The 19500-nt window shown below is 38.6% G+C and overlaps 1 protein-coding gene across 1 annotated transcript in view; it reads left to right on the top strand.

Annotated features, from left to right (window-relative positions):
* Nucleotides 1-19500, top strand: part of EYS (eyes shut homolog (Drosophila)) — a 784118-nt gene that overhangs the window by 406104 nt on the left and 358514 nt on the right. The window contains exon 26 of the mRNA XM_017823913.1: nucleotides 19150-19274. Coding sequence (XP_017679402.1) covers nucleotides 19150-19274 — 125 coding nt within the window. The remainder of the gene's footprint in view (nucleotides 1-19149; nucleotides 19275-19500) is intronic.

Here is a 19500-nt window from a genome sequence, read left to right as displayed (position 1 = left end):
TTTAGAGTTGTTACAGGAATTTTCAAATTTTTTTTTAGTAGCTGCCTTTTATTTGGCATTGTTCTTACACTTCCAGTATCTCTCCATGCAATAAATGCTGACATTTAAAGTTTTCCTTATACAAAACCTGCTGTAGGCCATGTCAAGCCATGAGGATGCTGATGTCTTCTCTGTGAGGAGGAGCTTGATGCTGCAGGTGGGGGCTCCTTCCTTTTCATTTTTTTGGATCCACTTGGGTTTCTATAATGTAGCCACCCACCCACAAAAGTCTATGGTTTGTCTGGCAGTGACTTGGAGGGTGAATGTGACACTGTTCCCAGAGGGGCCGTCCCCAGAGCTGAAGCTGGAACAGGGGAGGCAGCAGTCACTGAGCTCAGCATAGATGCTACAACAAAGCAAATCCAGTTCAGATCCAAACAAGCTGAGACAAATTCTGAGATCTTGTAGTGTCAGGCCAATGTAGGGCCCATATAATTCTATTGTTAGTGGCACAAATCACATTTACTGGAGAACAAGAGGTGTTAAGTGCAACTGTAATTTCCCTTCTGAATCTGAGACACACACAGAATGGTAACTATGGTAGGGGACCTCTGTCACAGCTAAGCACTTCTGGAAAAGAAGCAGGAAGCCTCATGCAATACATTAGGTTGCTGAAATGGCTACTTAATATCTCTGTAGGTGACTGAATCCCACACTATAGCTAATCAATCCTTCTGTATGTGTTATAAAAGGTATGTATTATAACAAAGTCTAAAGATTTGTCTCTGTGAAGGACCTTGCAATTACACAGTATAAGAAGAAAATCAACTAATGTTCTAGTTAGTGTGAGGGCCTCTTATTTAAAAATCAGTTCTTGTTTCATCCCCATTAACATCTACATAATCTTTCCAAGAACTGGCATGTGGTATTCTTCTACATAATTCTTCAACAGTCATCTGGAATAAAGAATAAATGCATGTTACAAATGGCACACTAAGTAGAATATTTGTTCTTGTTCTTAAGAACTTGGATGGTTCTTAACAGCTTCTCTCTTTTCCCACTAATTTCTTTTATTGTATTTTCAGCTCTCCAAGAACTATTATAGCTTTGTCCAACCTTTCAAAGAGATGCTCTGACTTTTTCTGTAAAAATGCTGTTTTTAAGAGTTTTAACTACATTGAGGGCAGTCAAATGTGTCCCTTGATAAATAAACTGACTTGACAGTGTTCTCTACTACTATTAAATGAAGCTATAAGCTCTCCTGAAATGGCTGCTCTGCAGAAATTGCTGTGGATGCTAGGGATATGGGCAGATTGCAATATTATCTGATCATGCTTTGGGGGAATCTAAGGAAAAGGTTTCTTTTTAAATGAGTTTTTCCTAGCCATTAAAGACATTTTTTATATATCACAGTTTGTTCTTGCTGTGGTAGTTCACTTTCTCCTCTGACCACCACCATGGGAAAACTTTTAGTGTTTCTCACTTCAGCCAAAGAAACAGCAGCAGTTATTAGTCATGAACATGGACTGGAAAGCCTGCCTTGTGAGGAAAGGCAAAGAGAACGGAGTTTGACTCCGTTTGTTTGAATGGAGTTTGAATGGAGAATGAGAAAAGAAGGCTTATGGGGGAGACAACCATGTTCCAATGTTCAAAGAGTGGCTACAAAGAAGGTGGAGACTCCTTTTTTTTCAAGGATTCACATGGAAAAGTTGAGGGGTAATGTGTGCAAGTTGTTCCTGAGGAGATTCTGAGGAAAATTTTTCAAAATTAAAATAATCAACCATCGGATTAATCTTGCCGGGAAAGACAACATTGAATGGACAACATTGAATATTATAAAGATTCAGCTGGACAGTGTGCTGAGGCATCTTGTCTAAATAATGCTTTTGCCCAGAACGGTTGGGCTAGATGATCTTTGAGGTTGCTTCCAATCTAGTATTCTGTAAAGTAGCATTCTTTCCAGGTGACGCTATTGCTTCACTTTTATGAGTCAATCTGGGATTGGTTTTTGTCAGTGCTTCCAAATTTCATAGTGCTTAATGCTAGAAGAACCCAGCAGAGCCTGTAGTTGTAGAGTGAACTAGAGGTATGAGAAAAAGCTGAGGGAAAAAAAGGTTCAATGAAATTTTAAGTCTGTTTGCCTCTCCCAGCATGTCGCATTAAAACTTTGGTGTCTCAACTGCATGAGAAACGTACTTTTTATGTAAAGCCAAGAATTTACTGTAGGTCTAATTGGAATCATAACAGTCTTGCCAAATAAGTATTATTAGTCCAATAACAAAAGTAACTTACCATGCAAGCTATCTGATTATTGAAGTTCAATCACAGTAATAATAGTTTAATTCTTAAAACTGACAAACAAACTTTACACCTTCAGTGGTTTCATTCAGGGGAAAGGGTTATGGTGCATTGTCATCCTGAATCCTTTGCCAACAGAATGCAGTGGGGGGTTCTTCTATGTCATACTTAAGCGGATCCTATCAGGGGATACTTTTAAGCATTTTCTAGTGCATTCTATACCCTGTTTCTTTTGTTTTTCTCTGTTATATCTACATTTTTTTTTATAACTTGTGTTTTATTATGTTGGAAGCTTGTCTTTTGTTACTCTTAAAACCATTTACACTCAGCTCCAGATGTATCATCTCTTCAATGATCAGTAGTTAGTTGGTGATGATTTCTTGATAACCTTAATCTGTCATCCCACCTTTATATTTTTCAAAGTATCAATTGTTATCCAGTATTTGTGTTCCACGGTAACACATAATTTATTCTATGCACGATAGAATGTGCCACTAGACTACTGGTACTAGACTAGGCACTTGTTATCACTATCTGTTACTCAGAGTTATATCAGAATTATTATAGAAGACACATATCACCACACAATTCCACAAAGAAAAACAAAACTCAAGCAAATTAGATAACAGTCTGCTACAACTAAAAAAGCTAAAGCAAAGCTCCAGGCAAGCATAAGACAAGTCCAGACAAATCATGCTTGATAAGCCCCAGTCCAGTACCCTTGCAGTGCTGGAAGAAACCCTATGGTTTCTTGTTCAGCAGTACCATATTTACTAAGCTAAAGGACGACAAAAGTGAGACATGGGACAAACTGTGTTGATATTATTTGTAAAACTGAGAATAGATTCTCAAATGAAATTTGTTGCTGTTCACTTGGTTTTGAACACGGTCAAAATTACTAACACTGAGAAGCAACTGAAACTGCCACTGTGAAATGATCCCTTGGCATTCTAGCAATTGGCTAAGGGGAATAGGGAGGTTGATCTTGAAAGTAAATAGCACCCTGCTTAACAGGGTGCTCCCAATTCTGTACTATGACTATATTACAGAGTTGGGAAGTACTTAAGTCTTAAATAATACTTAAAAAATTAGACTAATTAGAGTAGTACAGAACATTTTATATCAGAAGGGTATCTCTGGGTAACAACTCTTTTCTCCTGTTCTCCTTTCTCCTTTAGCATTTTGTGAGCTCTTCACTTGTTTTGAAAGTTAATATAAACAAAGGAGTTTAAGTCAAACACTCGATGTGAGGGAGCATGAAATCTTGCAAATGCTCTATCACATTAGATTCTGTAGTAGTTCACAAAAGAAAAATATAGGAACAGCCTGACAAAAAAAAATAATTACAAAACTCAACAAAAAGCTCCACAACAAAACTGAACACCTCAGCTGGAATACAAATCAAACACCAGCCTTTTCTGGTCCTGACACAGATCAGTTACAGTATGAAGCTGTGAGAAGTCAGTGGAAGCAAGCTAGCCTGCAATCCTATTTATATTGCAGACAATGACCAAGAACTTCAGCTTCTTTAGCTGCTTAGACTTCTGCAAGTTTTTGAGACAGTGAGAAAGGATGCCAACTCCCCAAAGCTCTCTCATTTCATTCTCCAAATTGAGAAGCAAGAATAGTAAGAGAGAGCAGAATCTTGTGCATCTTAAAGCAAGGCCAGAGGATTTCTCCTCTTAGTCTGTTAGATATTTACATTTACACATCCAGTCAGGAGTGGGGCTGTGTCCAAATTCAAAAAATGCAGATATATTCCCCACTAGGAATCCAGCCACATTGACCAACACAGCAGTACCTTTACAGATAGATAGACAAAGTGTATGAATTGCTCTCTGGAAACATCAGCCTTGCCTTACTGAAAATTGTGAGACCTTAGATGACTTGAAATGGGGGCAGTACAAATAAAAATTGCTTTCCTTCATTTTCTGTCTTGGTTGGAATAGGCTGAAGACCATTTTGACTATTTTTATCATCATTTGATGGCTGTTTCAGGACAAAGAGATCACTACGAGATTCAGGAGCAATGCCTTTAAGTGAATCTATATAAAATCTACCGATTAAAAACTTTCGTTTTCATGTGCATGGTTTTCAACACAGTCAAATAAGGAGCTAATTTAAACCAAGGAAATTGGACAACTAAATGAAGAATAAATAAATGATGCATGATATTAATCTGTTTTGTTGTATCTAGGATTGTGAATGAGTGCCTGGATAGCAGAGACATGTCAAGACTGATATTATGAAAATTCACATCAGTTAAGGACCTGTCTTAACTTATATGTTCATTTACAAGAACTATTAGTAAAAAGCTCAGAGAGACTTCTACTTGAGAAAGCATTGACCAAATGATAACTTTGCTTTATGTGAAATCTAAGTGCAAATATGAATTATTTTAGCAAACAGCTGAATGGTGGTTTTTCATCAGTTCTGCAAGGACAATCCACACACACAACATAGTGTTCCTCCTTTAATTCTGCCCACACTACTGGTGTATGAAGAAAGGCATCTAGTTTCCAATTGGGCAGGTTAATAAAAGAGTGAAAGGAGTGTTTTAACTCTCATATATTTTCATCAAGGCTTAGCCATTCTGGTTATTTTACTGTATTCATTCTAGCTTGATATTCCACAGATTAACCTTTCCTTTAACACTGTCACACCCCACCAACTGTGATTTAGCAAGTACATAATTTATCACTTAATAAGAATGTCCGTGTTAAGCACAGTGGGAGTTTTTACTGGCAGTAAAATCTGATTTTCTCATAGGAAAAATAAAGACTGAATCCAAGTGGACTGAGAAAGTTTAAGGTCTCCTTTAATGAGAATGACCTTAGAAAGAGTGGAACCTTTTATTAGCAAATATTTAGTATGTGTGGTGGTTGTCCTGAGACATTCTTTGAGAATAAAGACCCTTATTTACCTTACATTCATAAAGGTGTAGACAATGTCCAGAGTAATACTGTGTGTCCTGAGTAGTTAAAGAATAATTTTATTTAGCTTACATTGCATTTACATTATTACAGTCAGGAATAAAGCTCTAAATATGGTCCTTACTGCCTTATCATTACATGGTTGGGGTTTTTTGTTGGGTTTTTTGGGTTTTTTTTTTGGGTGGGGGGGTTGTGCTGGGAGGGGGGGGCTTGTATAGAGGTAATAAGTTCTCTATTTTGTTAACTATCCTTCAAGCACAGAAGAAAACTGAAAAGTTGCAGAACTTCCAGCTCCTGTTTTGTTTAAATGACCTGAATCTTTTTGGGCTGCTACATGCAACATCCCTCCTCCAGGAAAAAGGATTCTCTAGACTAGAGTATCTAGCATATCATGCTGACAGGGTCACTTTTATAAAAGGATGAAGAATAAGCTACTTCTGTTTCCTTCAGTCTTTAAAAAATGTTGATGTATCAGTTTCATTCTTGCATCTACCCTTGTAAGTATAAATCTTAGGCAATAATATGTGGTAGAGATGGGGGCAAAACCCAGCTATAAATGTCTGATATCTTTAAACCAGTCAGAGACTTTGTTAAGTCTGTGGTAAGTTCTGATTGTTAGTGAAAAGCTGGGGCTATGGATAAGGTCTGAACTTTATGATTTTTAGGTCCTGTTCTAATAGCAGTTCTCCAAGAGAATGACATTATCAATTATATTTTTCAAATTCATTTTACCTTTGCAAATCTATATTTTGTAGAAACTAATAATGAATATGGAGAAGTTCCTGACTATCAGAATCAGAACATTTACAAGATCTGAACTCTTGGACTATATGTATGTGACTGTTCTTTTCAACCTAATTTTTCTCTTATAATATTTTCATACTACTCTAAATTATGTTAATCATTGAATGACCTCTCCCATAAAGAAGGGAAAGACTTTTCCCATAAAGAAAGCAGAAGGAAAAAAGATGACTCTTGTTACTTCAGATTACCGTTCTCTAGTAGGGACTCTGATGCTGATATGATGGCAACATAACTTGAGATGAATAAATGGAAGAAAGCCCTCTAAAATCAAATATACAGTCAAGTGAAGAGGTCACTAACTAACTGATCCCAGTTCGGGGATAGAAACCGGAATCTTTATTGAACATGTGCTTCGCAATATAAGGGTCCTGGGGGCAGGACATGTTAATGAGGAGGACGGGTTATGCTAACTAGGGGTTGGATTATGCTAACTAGAGAATTACACAATTTTCTGCTATGGTTACACAGTTGGTTAATATTTTCCCTTTAGCTAGGACCACATGGAGGGAAGAGAACAAAGAGGTTTCTACATGGTCTGATAACATCATCACAAAGTCTTTCCATATCTTGCTGGAGAAGACAGGACAATCAACACAGCCAAATAGGTCTTGTGAGGAAGCATCCTCAGAATAAGGAGTTTCTCCCAGCTCCTGCTGTCCGTGGCCTGCTACATAATCTCATCAGCTCCTTCTCTGCTGATAGCAGAGCCCCAGATCCCAATACTCAAGTGCATTATTACTATTGGTTTTCTTTTTTATTCACATTCACGATTCTTTAAAATAGAACTAACATTTCCTGACCACCATGGAGAGCTATAATTTATTTTTACTTCAGTCTATGGAAAATTTTATTTCAGAGGTAAATAAACTTAGTTCATTCTAGACAGTACATTAAAGGAGAATGCAGAGAAGGGAAGAGAAATAAAAAAAAGAAGCATGATAGGCTTTACTTGTAGCTTAGGGGAAGCTTCATTGTCAGTGTTCTAAAATTAACAATCACAGCATCACCTTTGGGAAGGGTTTTACAGAAAATAATCTGTGAAAAGCTCTTGGGAGATTTCTGTAAATTCCTTACTGGATGCTTTCACAGAATCTCTCCATAGAAACATGCTTCAAAGTACATCAGGAGAAGGAATTTTCAGTAGCATTAATGATAAGGCAGCTGACTCACATTATTTTGAACATAGAGTCATTTGGCTTGTGGAGACAATGGGTTTAACCCACAGTGAAACCACAGTACCAACAAAGATCTATGCTGTTCCAACATAGGATTCCAGAAATCACTAAGAGTTCACACACATGTGCACACAAAATCAATGTTCTTTTCTTCCTCTATCAATTTTTCAGTCTCTAAAAGCAATAAACACATATTTTATTTTTTTTAATAGCATCATTGACCAACATCCACAATCTTCAGACCAGATGGATGACCACACAGGAGATAATTTGCTTTGATGCAGTAGCTTTGTTTTTCAGTTTTCCATAGGGAATTACTGCATCTGAGCTTAATATGGTAAAAGCTCAAAATCTGTAGATGGTAAAACATACATGGGACAGTTTCCACCAAGATAAGCTCATGTCCAGTATCCACATTTTTAGTGTTACTTGAAGGCCATGGTAAAACTCACTATGAAAGTTGTTTTAAATGTATGATGCAAATCTTAGAATAATGGAATATCTGGAAGAAAGCTTGAAGTGATTTGCTGTAGAAGTTACTTCTAAAGCAATGAGGAGCTTGGCCATTGTTAGATAATTATAAAAGCTTCCTCTCTGAATTCTGTATCAGCTTCACAGTAATATCTCCATAGCTAATAATCTTACCCTTATGAAACAAATATCTCAAAAGTTTCAGTATCTTGATAAGTGAAACAATAATGCTATAAAAGATTCTACTGCCAATAGGTTGGGGTTTCTTTATATTAATCAATTTAATGTTATAATCATCAATTACAACATTGTGAGAAATAGAAGGAAAAAATAGACCAAAACCATTGTCACCTGAAGATGCTGTTTTGTAATTGTGTCTTAAAGGTTTTTAGTTAATTGGTTGGTAGGGTTTTTTTGTTGGGGTTGCTTAACTTCACTTCTTTTTTTCCAACTCTTCTGCCTCCTTCTCCTTCCCCCACGTGGTGTAGGGGTAATGGGGAATGGGGGGTTGTGGTCATTCAATGTATAACCTGATGACAGTACTTTAAATATATATTAATTTATGAGGCAACTTTTTTTCATGTGTGTATTAAGGCAATACAGATAATGTATAGGCAGATTTGTAAGATAAGGAAAAAAGAACACACAGAAATTAGAGCAGCAAAGTTTGAAAGAATTTAAACAATCTAAACATTAAAAATCTTATGAACCTCACACTGTAACTTCCAAATGAGACAGATTTCATTATTCAAATCAATGTTGATAGGGTCAGGATTTTGGTTTGTTGTTGTATATGTTAAGAAATAAATTCAGTAAAATAAAATAATGTTTGTCTTTTTTTATTTTTTTCTGTGAACAATTCTAATTAAAAGGGCAAAAATTATGCATTGGCTTCCAGTAAATTGAAACTTATGGTCCAAAAGGTTAGCTGTTAGAGAGCAAAGTATGATAAAAATTGAGAATTTATTTGTCACTGTAGAAGAATTAAAAAAAAAATTAAAGATTTAAGAAATCGTGTTGTAATGATACATATATTTAAAATTAATCACTTCTCTTATTAATTGTTTTCTTTGAAATTAAAAAGGTTTTGCAGAAGTTTGTAGTATTAATACTTCTCATGAAGGTCATGCCTCAATAATGCTAAGACAAGAGTCATGTATTTCACAGGAAATGTCTCTAATAATCCTGAAGGTGTTTAAATTATCTGGTTTTCCTTGCTCTTCCTGTTTGTTTTTTTTTCCAAGCTAGCATATGAGCATTGATTAAATGAATGATAAGGTCCATGTTTGATCGATTTTTCACTTTTTTGATTTAAAAGGTACAACTTCCTATCACATTTGAAGTTGAAAATTATGGTTGAGATAATAGAAGTCTGATACCAGTGGAAGTTAAAAAGGAAAAAGTTGCCTCGCAAATGTCAAGGCACCTTGTGGTCCAAGATGATTAAAACTAAACTGTTTGCTATATGAATCCCAAGGTGCTGCTATATCTCAGGTTCCATGACATTTAGCCAGTGACTTTTCATAGCTTGTTAATAATGTATAGCAATCCTAGCATAAATTTGCAGTGACAGAGCTGGCCTGTTACAGTAGAGCAGTTAACTAGATTTATTTTGGACAGAAAATGCAGATTTGAAGATGAAAAATAATCATGAATAATGTCAAAAGAGATTGCACATTTACAAGACTATTTTAGGCAAGACAGTTGCTCAGGACATGTACTTTTCATATTGATCTATTATTCTGCCAAAAGTCCTAATTACCTAACTGAGAGGTATTAACAAAACATTACCACAGTCGTCAAGGTTCACACTTACAAAGAAAAATTGATGTCCCAAACAAATTTCATTGTGTGGACTGGTCCACAAAGTACATTGATTTTACCAGGTTGAATAAGTCACACAAGCAGGTAAAGGTTACAGCATAAATGTTTTCTTCTAAGTAAAATTGCAGTTAATCCTTGCTCCCTGACAAACCTAATAAACTTGTATGTTGTAGAAACCATGTTTTTTCTGAACCTCATAGCTCACTAATACACAAATTATTCATAAGCTTTAAAAGGTCACAAGGTAGATGAAGAAAGAGAGGGAAAGAGAAGGAAAAGGGTACAGGTAAAAAATAGACTTAAAAGATGAGTTACAAAACAGACTCAAAGAGTGGCGAGTTACAATAGGATTTAAATTAGAATTGTAGGGGAAAATTTGGCTGACATTTGAGTTCTTACATATTTGCTCTGAGTTTGAAAGTTTACTAACATACAAAAAATTTTACTGTGTCTGCAGCCATAATTGCCATAGACCAAAACCCTTCATTTAATTCTCTTAATAAATTATTAATTAATCACTTCAGAATTGTTTTAAAAGTACTATTTGGTGTAGTAGAAATGTTTGCATACCACTAGCCCTTAGAATGTAAAATTACGTGAAGTAAGTTTGACAACAGTTATCACTTCTGTTTTTTAACAGGAATCTTCTGTAGGACATCTAGGAGTTGACATCTCTTATTGATTTACTCACTCTTTATATGGAAATGTAAAAAGTACAAATATTTTTGCAACCCCAAATTTGTTATTACAAAATTCTGATTGGGCTTTAATAACTCCATTTCAGAATAAAATTCTTGAACAAGTTTGTCAAGTTCCCTTACCCCTTCTCCGATGACTCCTTCCAGAATCTAAAATAATTTATCATCTTATTTAGCATAATTTTCAGAAGTAAAGCAATTGAGGGGTGTTTCAGATTTGTCTAAATTTAATGTTTTGATCAGTAATCTTTGATACAAGAGTCTAAGAAGCTGAGTTTATGTTAAAGTAGGAGGAACTCTGGAAATCAGCAGACATTCAGGAAGACCTTTCCTCAGATGTGTTCTGATTCATAAATAGATTCCTCTGCTGCTCTTTTAGTGTTAATCTAAAAAAAAAAAAAGATTGGTACTTTGATTTGGAAACTGATGTCATTGATGTTCTTGGGTTTGATCTGATGAACTCCAAACTAATGGAAAAATAATTACTTCCTTCTCTCAGTCTAAGTTCTGCTAATTCTTTGCAAGAAGTATGTGTTTATTATTGATTGATAAATCCAGATTCCAAAAAAAAAAATTAAGGTATCCCTTTTTTTTAATTTGGTAATTTTCTCTGCTGCACTTCAAATTTTAATTATTTTATTTGATATGATGAAGAGCAGGAATGCAGACCTGTGATCGTTCTCCTATGTGCTACATTAGATTGTTAAATATTATATATAAAGCAAGGATGTTTCTCATTACTTACAATTAGCTGGGGTCTGATCCATTTTTATAGCCAGCCTTGGGGTAGGATGTCTACAGCACTGAGACAGAGATACTTAAATCAGGCAGGTGCTATTTTCTCTGACCTTTGTTTGATAAAATATCAATAACATTACAATTTCCTGTAGTTCTGTAAGCTTATCAATATCATAGTAGCAAATGTTTAAACTATGATTTAAAATTACTAAATCTGTGAATATTTCTTATGACCTGGTTAGTCCTTCCTAAACACAGGTTGGTAAAACGCATATAGATAACACTCACTGTCTTTCTGTATCTATATAACTTTCTTAGATTATAGATCGATACTTCATTATATTAATAGGCAGCCCCTTAGACTGCTATGCCCTTGTCCTGAATGAGTCATCTTTATTTTAGCTTGAACTGTGTAGCTAGGCCATCTTCAAGCTTGCAAATTGCTTTTATACTTAGTCCATTACAGACCTGTTCTCCAGACCCTTTCCTGCCAGTTCCTTGATTCTGTGTATTGTCTCGCTTACTCTGTTTAAATGTCCTGGCTGTTTTTTGCAAAAAAAAAAAAAAAAGGCCTTCAGTGCATAATTATTTTACTGAATCAAAGTACAAAGTCCCGTGAGGCAGGAACAAAGAGCAGCTGCTGTGAACCCGTAATGAAAATCATCTTAATAATGCTAGAATTCTTTATCTGTCAAAATAAATCTTCACAACTGTTTTGGGTTTGTGTGGCAAGGATTTTTACGTCTGACGGAGCTAATACCAGATGGCTCCGAGATAGATCCACTGCTGGCCAGGGTCGAGATCATCAGTGACAGTGGTTGCACCTCTGAGAAACGTGTTTAAGTTGGGGGAAAAAAGTCTGCTGCAGGCAGAACAGTAGTGAGAGAGAGGATTGAGACTATGTGAGAGAAAAAACTATGCAGACACCACACCAACATAGGGTGTTGTTCAGGACCCAGGCAGCAGTGGTTTATTACTGCTACCCAATGACTGAATCTTCCCAGGTATCTGCAACCACTTGTGACATCAAGTACGAGAGAAAAGTACAAACCTTTGAATTTTTTTGCCAACTAGCTCTATAAACAAAACAATCTTCATGTCATCAAGGCTTAACATGACAATTTGTTATCTCAGGACTTTGGGGGACGGTGAGAGTGCAACCATCATGTTATGGAATCATCTAGTGATAACTGGTGAACTTCTTAAACTGAACATCTCAGTGAAAGTAAACTTTGAAGATCCAACTGTAAGAAGTACAACTTCTTTAGAAGAATAGGGCTGGAAGTATATATAATATATAATATATATATATAATGGCCAGTCTTCGCGAGCGAAGATTTGGGAAAGGTCATTAACCCTTCGAGCCTGCGCAGTGGATTTTTTAGGTGAGACACAGCGTGCGCTGAACTGAGCCCACCCTTTAATCCTGAGGTATATATACGTTATCACTCCCAACACCCTCCAGAAGTGCAGGGGTACAAGAAAGGAAGAGAAAGTCTAAGGTAGATTAGCTCTAGTTACTGGAGACCAACACTGAGGATGAGGAAATTAGAATTTACAAGCACATACAGTCTATGCCCCAGAGTTTTTGGTTTTTTAGACTTTCAGATGAAATGGGCATAAAAAAAGTCATGGTCCTAATACAGCATGACTAGGGTACCAGCTCTTCCTAGCTCCAGATGGCCAGTGACTCGGCAACTTTGTCACTCTAAGGGCAGGGCTTGACCCTTCTCTTCTTTCTCTTGATACCTTTTTGTCTTTTGTCACAGAAATAAAATTTCAGAACACACACTTTTTAAAGTTTACTTCCCTTTTCTTCAGTGACTCTCGTGTGTTCAAAGGTGTCTGCTGTTTTGATCTTTGTATTTTCCCACTCTAAACATTCCCAGCCTCTTGTTCTGTTTCCATTCTTACTCTCTCTTAAATGTCCCATCTGTTCTATCTCAAGTTTTATATTCAGTAAAATAATTGTTGACAAGCAAACTAATCTGTATAATATATACATTACTATATATTCTGTGTTCATATCAGCCAGTAGCCCAAAGCATACGCATAAAGAGAAAGCACCTTTAAAATGATCAGCAAACCTTAGTCCTGATTTAGGAATTAATTATATTTTGGAAATGTCTAAATATTATAGTTACACTTCAGGACCATTTTGACTCACAGGTTTCTTAGATGACTAGGGTTTAATTTAGGTGTAATATAGGTCTTACCAAATAGGTGGAAATTGGCCACTGATTCTAAGCCTGTGTATATACAAGGTTGTTTAGACACTTAGAGGGGGAAGGGCTCTACCCACGTTTGTTACAAGCGTGCTGGTGGCTAAAAAGGCCAATATGAGATAGGCATGTCTGGTTACAAAAGGTACAGCAGAAGGACTCCTTAGGTGCTAAATTCTGCAAGGCACAATTCTTTCTCTGTTGCCTTTTCTCCTCAAGAGTGATCCTGCGTGCTTTTTCAAAAGCATCAGCAGCGTTATAGATAGTGTGTCTCCCGACCTCCCGACTGGAGGCCAGAGTAAATCAGTTATGTTGATCGATATGGCCAAGGCTGAGATGTTGTTTCAGGGAGTCCTTGTATCTTCTCTTCGGGACTCCTCTCATGTGGCAGCCAGTGGCAAATTCATCATAAAGTAAGATCTTGGGGAGGCGGTGGTCCTTCATCCTTGAGACGTGCCCTGCCCATTGCAGCTATGTTCTCATCAACATGGCCTCAATACTTGTGACTGCTGCTTGTTCTAGAACAGATGTATTAGTCGCATAATCTGACCAGTGAATCTTTAGGATTGTGCGGAGGCAGCGTTGATGGAAGCATTCTAGGAGTCGCAGGTGGTGGCAGTAGATGACCCATGATTCAGATGCATATGAGAGTAGACAGCACAATGGCTCTGTAAACACTGATCTTTGTACTTTTCTTCAGGTGTTTATTTCGCCAAACTCTTTTATGAAGCTTTCCGAAGGCGCTATATGCCTTTGCTAACCTCTTGTCTGTTTCTCCGTCAATCTTACCATCTGAGGAGATGAAACTACCTAGGTAATTAAACTGCTGGACTGATTTGAACTCTGATTCACCAATGGTGATATGGGGATGATGGAAGGCTTCCTGAGGTGCTGGTTGATAGAAAACTTCTGTCTTCTTTAAGCTGACTTCCAGCCCAAAGAGCTCAGCAGCGTCTGCAAAGCAGGATGTTAAACGCTGCAGAGCTGCTTCTGTATGGGTGACAAGGGCAGTGTCATCAGCTTAAAGTAGCTCCTGGACAAGATGGTTTAAGGTTTTGGTGTGGGCCTTCAGTCGCCTTAGGTTGAATAGGCTTTCATCAGTACGGTATCGAATGTAGATACTGTCCTGATCCTCGAGGTCTGCAGTGGCCCTTTGGAGCATCATGCTGAAAAAGATTGTGAATATGGTTGGTGCGAGAACACAGCCTTAATTCACACCATTAGTTATTAGAAAGGGCTCAGAAAGTGCATTGCCATTTCTGACTTGGCCGTGCTGATCCTCATGGAGTGAGATGATCATTTTAAGGAACTTGGGGGACAACCTAAGCGATCCAAAATCTGCCATAGACCTTTTCTGCTCACACTATCAAAAGCCTTGGTGAGGTCGACAAAGGTTACATAGAGACCTTTGTTCTGTTCCCTACACTTCTCTAGCAGTTGTCTGAGAACAAACACCATGTCTTTGGTGCTCCTGTTGGCTCTGAAATCACACTGACTTTCAGGTAGAATTCCTTCTGCTATAGTGGGTATTAGTCTGTTCAAGGGTAGTCTTGCCAGGATTTTGCCAGCAATGGAGAGCAGAGTAATACCACAGTAATTCGATCAGTCTGATTTAGTACCTTTCTTCTTATACAAGGTGATGCTGACTGCATCACGAAGGTCTGATGGTAGTTCGCCTAGTTCCCAACAGCGCACCACAAACTCATGCAATTTAGCATGGAGTGCAAGACCCCTGTGTTTCCAGACTTCGGGTGGAATTCCATCAACCTCAGCTGCCTTGCCGATTTTCACCTGCTGTATGGCCTTGAGGTTTTCTCCTGAAGTGGGGGCAGTATCCAATTCATACTTTACCAGTTGTTGTGTGATGGACTGAATTGCTGAGTCTTGGACTACATGGCTAGTACTGAAGAGAGTCTGAAAGTGTTCAGACCATTGATTCAGAGTGGAGGTTTTGTCTGTCAGAAGCGTTTGACCATTGGCACTGAGTAGAGGGCTTTGGACCTGGTATGTAGGCCTGTATGCTGTTTTCAGAGCCTCATAGAATCCTTTGTGATTACCCGTATCTGCGCATAATTGAGTTTTTTCAGCTAGATCAATCCACCACTTGTTCTGTATGTCACAAAGTTTCTGTTGGAGCTTGCTGCATGCTGCTGTTTTTCTTACGTGACAGGATGGCAGTGCAAGATGTGCTTGGTGAGTGGTTCTCTTCTTCTTCAACAATTCCTGGACTTCTTGATTGTTTTCATCAAAACGGTCCGTGTTCTTCTTGAAGGAGAACCCTAAGGATTCTTCAGAGGACTGCAAGAGGCTGTTTTTAATATGGTGCCAAAGTGTTTCAGGAGAGACATCTGTAGAATCTATGGAATGGTTTTTGAGTCTAGTTTGAAATTTGCCTGGAATCTGTCTCTCACTGTGGTTGATTGGAGATTGTTCACTTGGAGTCTCTTCCTTGGATACTGCCCCTTTTTGGTTTGAACTTAAGATTGAAGTTAAGTTTACAGTGCACAAGACGATGATCTGTTTGACATTCTGCACTAGGCATCATGCAGGTATGGTGGACATCACAGACATCTCTCCGTTGCACCAAGACATAATCAATGAGGTGCCAATGCTTAGATCTAGGATGCATCCAGGTTGTCTTCAGACTATTTTTCTGCTGAAAGGTAGTGTTAGTGATGGTGAACTGTTGCTCTGTACAGAATTCTAGCAGAAGTCGACCATTATCATTGCAGTTTCCAACACCATGCTTGCCTAAAATTCCTTTCCAGGCTTCAAAATTCTTTCCTACTCTGGCATTGAAATCACCAGGGATAATGATCTTATCATCTGCAGGATGCACCATGTTCTCTACGGCTGCCCTCCTTGTGAAGGCGAACTTCACTGAGAGCAGCTATGTTGATGTTGAGACATGTCAGTTCATGGGCAATTAGGGCAGAACGACGCTTAGGACATCCGCCATTCGCAGAATCAAGCATGGTTCTGATGTTCCAACATGCTAGAGTTAATTTGGGTACACCTTGGGAGACAGGTATATGGCTTTGTCTTTTGATCTTTGTGTGACCACATTTGTAGAAGATGCCCGTTGGCCGTGGTTAACCAACCGGGTGAAGGGGGATATGAGCTTTGTTTAGAACACCTTTTCTAGGCCCCTCTCCGGGTGAAGCAAGCAGTGCTGTCTTTGAAAAGGCTGCTTGGACATTCGGAGTGCTGCCCAAAGAGACTGTCATCTCCTGTCAGTCTCTGACGACCAATATCCTGAACCGCCTGCATGCAGGGTTGGGTCTGCACCTTTCACCTGCCATTTCAACCCTCACCCATCACTACAGGGCTTTGCAAATGTGGGTAAGGCCTTCGATCCTGCACGATGGATATTTTAGGTGAGATGCGGTATGCGTGGAACTGAACCCACCCTTTAATCCTAAAGGTTCATCTGCTGGGGCTGAGCGAGCTTGGACGGTGGCAGCGAGGTCCTCAGGACGTAGGTTTAATTAGAGTGACCATCACTTAGATGGATGGCCTTACAGGGCTATGTGAGCTCCATCTGCCCCAGTTTGGGATTAGAGTTGTCCTTCTCCTAAGATGACTGCCAGGAGGCTAACGAGCTCATTCTGCCCAAGGATGTATTGTATCTGGCCCAATGGTTTTGACCTGTCTGGCATGGGGGACCCTACTGAAGGCATGTACCATTGCCGGCATAGCTTGCAACCACATAGGGGTACACAGGCTTCATTCCTATTAAAACGATTAGGGCAAGTCTTTCACTTCCTACTTTTCTACCACCTATCTATATTCAATATCAAGGAAATACCCAGGAACAACCCTTTGTCCTGACCACCCTTTCAGGATGTAACAAATATATCCAGAACATACCGAACCTGGGAAGTAGCCGCAGGTGAGCCAAAACCAAACAAATGAATGAACATTCTGGCCCCCATACACACCCGAGGCTCGAGTACCTCTCAAGGCCCTAGCCTGGCCGAGACTCCCAATGCCCCAGAAGAAACCATTATCCACCCTGACCTTATCCTCCCCCCACTGTGTTGCCTCATATCTTCCCACGCACCGTTTACCTGCAACACTTCATGCAGGGCTGCCCTGCCTGCCCTCCTGTCAGTCTGAGGACCCCCACGGCCCACCCGGCACCCTTCCCCTCCCCTAGACCGGACCGGCAAACCTCTGTGTGCTCCGAGGCCTCCACTCTCCTCTCCCACGAGGGTGCAAAGCCACGCCAGTGAAGCTCTCCTCCTTACCACCACCGGGGGCGGCCCTGCATGGGCCCGGGGGCAGCCCTGCGCCACACAGAGGTTCTGGCGGGGGGGGGGGGGGGCCCAGGGCCACGCAGAAGTTCCAGCGGGTGATACTTAATATAGATGCTATTGAAACTGTGCTTCTCACAACCAGGGCAAGTGCCCGTTAGCTTCCTGCAGGGCATTAATAAACTCTTGTATTCATAGTAGAAGATAGAGCTTCCATTTCAGATGAGATTAGTAGGAAGTGAGGAATGATTGCAAAATAGAAAGTTTGCAAGTATAATTTCATCACAATTTGCAGATAATGCCAGATGCAGGTTAAAAATGGCAAAGAACTGGCTCCTACAATTAGGAGTGATAGTAACACCTCTGTGATGACATATTTAAGAACAGAAGGTTGTTGCTCTGTGAAGAATTAAAGCCAGGAAACAGCACAGTGAGAACACGTGAACAACAGTGTAGACCAAGGTCAGTGCAGAAGGAAGGGGGGCCTAGAGGTGATTGGTCCCAGGAGAGTTCCCCCTGAGGGACCAATCGGAGCTGTTCTTTTTCGCTCCTGTGAAAATTAGATATCAACAACAGCCGGAAGTTGTTGGCAGAGTGTGTGAGAGTGTGTAAGAGAGAGAGAGAAGCTGGAGGGGTGGACGGGGCCCAAATTCTAATTACCCAGAGTGTATTTCATATAAAATAAAAAAAATGTGCTCAAAAAAGCAAAAATAAACCAAAACATAATTACTGATACATAGTGTAATGATCCTTCAGGACGTGTTAGGCATACCTGTTTCGTCGTCCATCCTCCTTCTCTTTTGCTTCAGGGTCTGGAAAGCTTAAGGTAGACACTGCAGGTACCTCATCCTAATGATATATTTTGTATTCACACCTTAAGGAGTAGGTGACATGACTGAATTTACTCAAAGGTAATCTGTTTATGTACTCATCTTTCTCTAAGCAGGGCATAAACTTTTATGCTTTTCATTAGAGCGAAGACAAATGCACCACCCAGTTACTAACAGGAGTTTTTGAATACATTGTCTTGTGAAATATATCTATGTATAATGCATCTCAAAATAGTATATGTAAATACCGTTACGGGACCCTGTTTTTCAGAACATATTTGCGTATATCAGTAAAACTGTGCAAGGATGTGTTTCAATAATGAGATTAGTAGGATTTCTGAACTTCACTAAAGGTCTTGTGAGTATTGTATGTTGAAATTATATAGAACTATTTTGATATCAATTATCCCATAGAATTTACAACCACAAAACTACAGAAGAGTTTTTTCAAGATGACTAATATTTGATATCTAGAATGATAATGAAATCATTGTCCCTGAAGGTTATCTTCTATGCTGTAGTTTACATAGTGCAATATTTGTCAACAAGCAATTTTTACAAACATAGACTGCAGTTACTTAGCTAAACTATTTCAGTAGGTAGTCTCCCAAGAATGCATTAAGAAAGGTTTGTATTCAGTTTGCTAAAACCAGTAAACTGTAAATGAGACTGTTATGTTTGATTATGATCCAGATGTGAAATTCGTGGATGGGTTTTGCCATCATAAATCCCCTAAAAGACCACCATAGGTTGCAACACGAAACTTGGAAGAGTTCCAGTAAAATACTCCTTAAAACAAAACGGAATATATGGGATTGTGTCTTGTTAATGCACATACATTAGACACGTTGTTTCCACACAAGGTATATTTTATATGATGTTTATGCACAGTATAACATTTTTGGATGTTGTTTGCTTCAGGTGTCTTGCTGGATTTTCTGGACAGTTTTGTGAAATTGAAGTTAATGAGTGTAATTCATCACCTTGTCTACATGGCTCAACCTGTGAAGATCACATCAATGGATACACTTGTAAATGTACACAAGGTAATTGCTATGTGACAGAGCAGTCTTAAACAATGACAGTTTTTAATTATCAGTGTTAATACTGAGAAAAATTGTTAAATCATACCAGGCTCTTTTTTTGTATTTAACCTATAAGGTACAAAAAGATTAACTATCTCTTTGGCAAGATTTTTGAATGAAATCTAAAGAGAATTAACTATTGCAATAAGCATGTTCGAAGGGCTTAAAACTAAAACCAGCTCACTGA

The sequence above is a fragment of the Lepidothrix coronata genome, unplaced genomic scaffold (genome assembly GCF_001604755.1).
Source record: "Lepidothrix coronata isolate B3197 unplaced genomic scaffold, Lepidothrix_coronata-1.0 Scaffold4, whole genome shotgun sequence".
NCBI classification, from domain to species: domain Eukaryota; kingdom Metazoa; phylum Chordata; class Aves; order Passeriformes; family Pipridae; genus Lepidothrix; species Lepidothrix coronata.
Note: the sequence above shows the minus strand (reverse complement) of the source record. Positions and strands in the feature narration are given on the sequence as shown.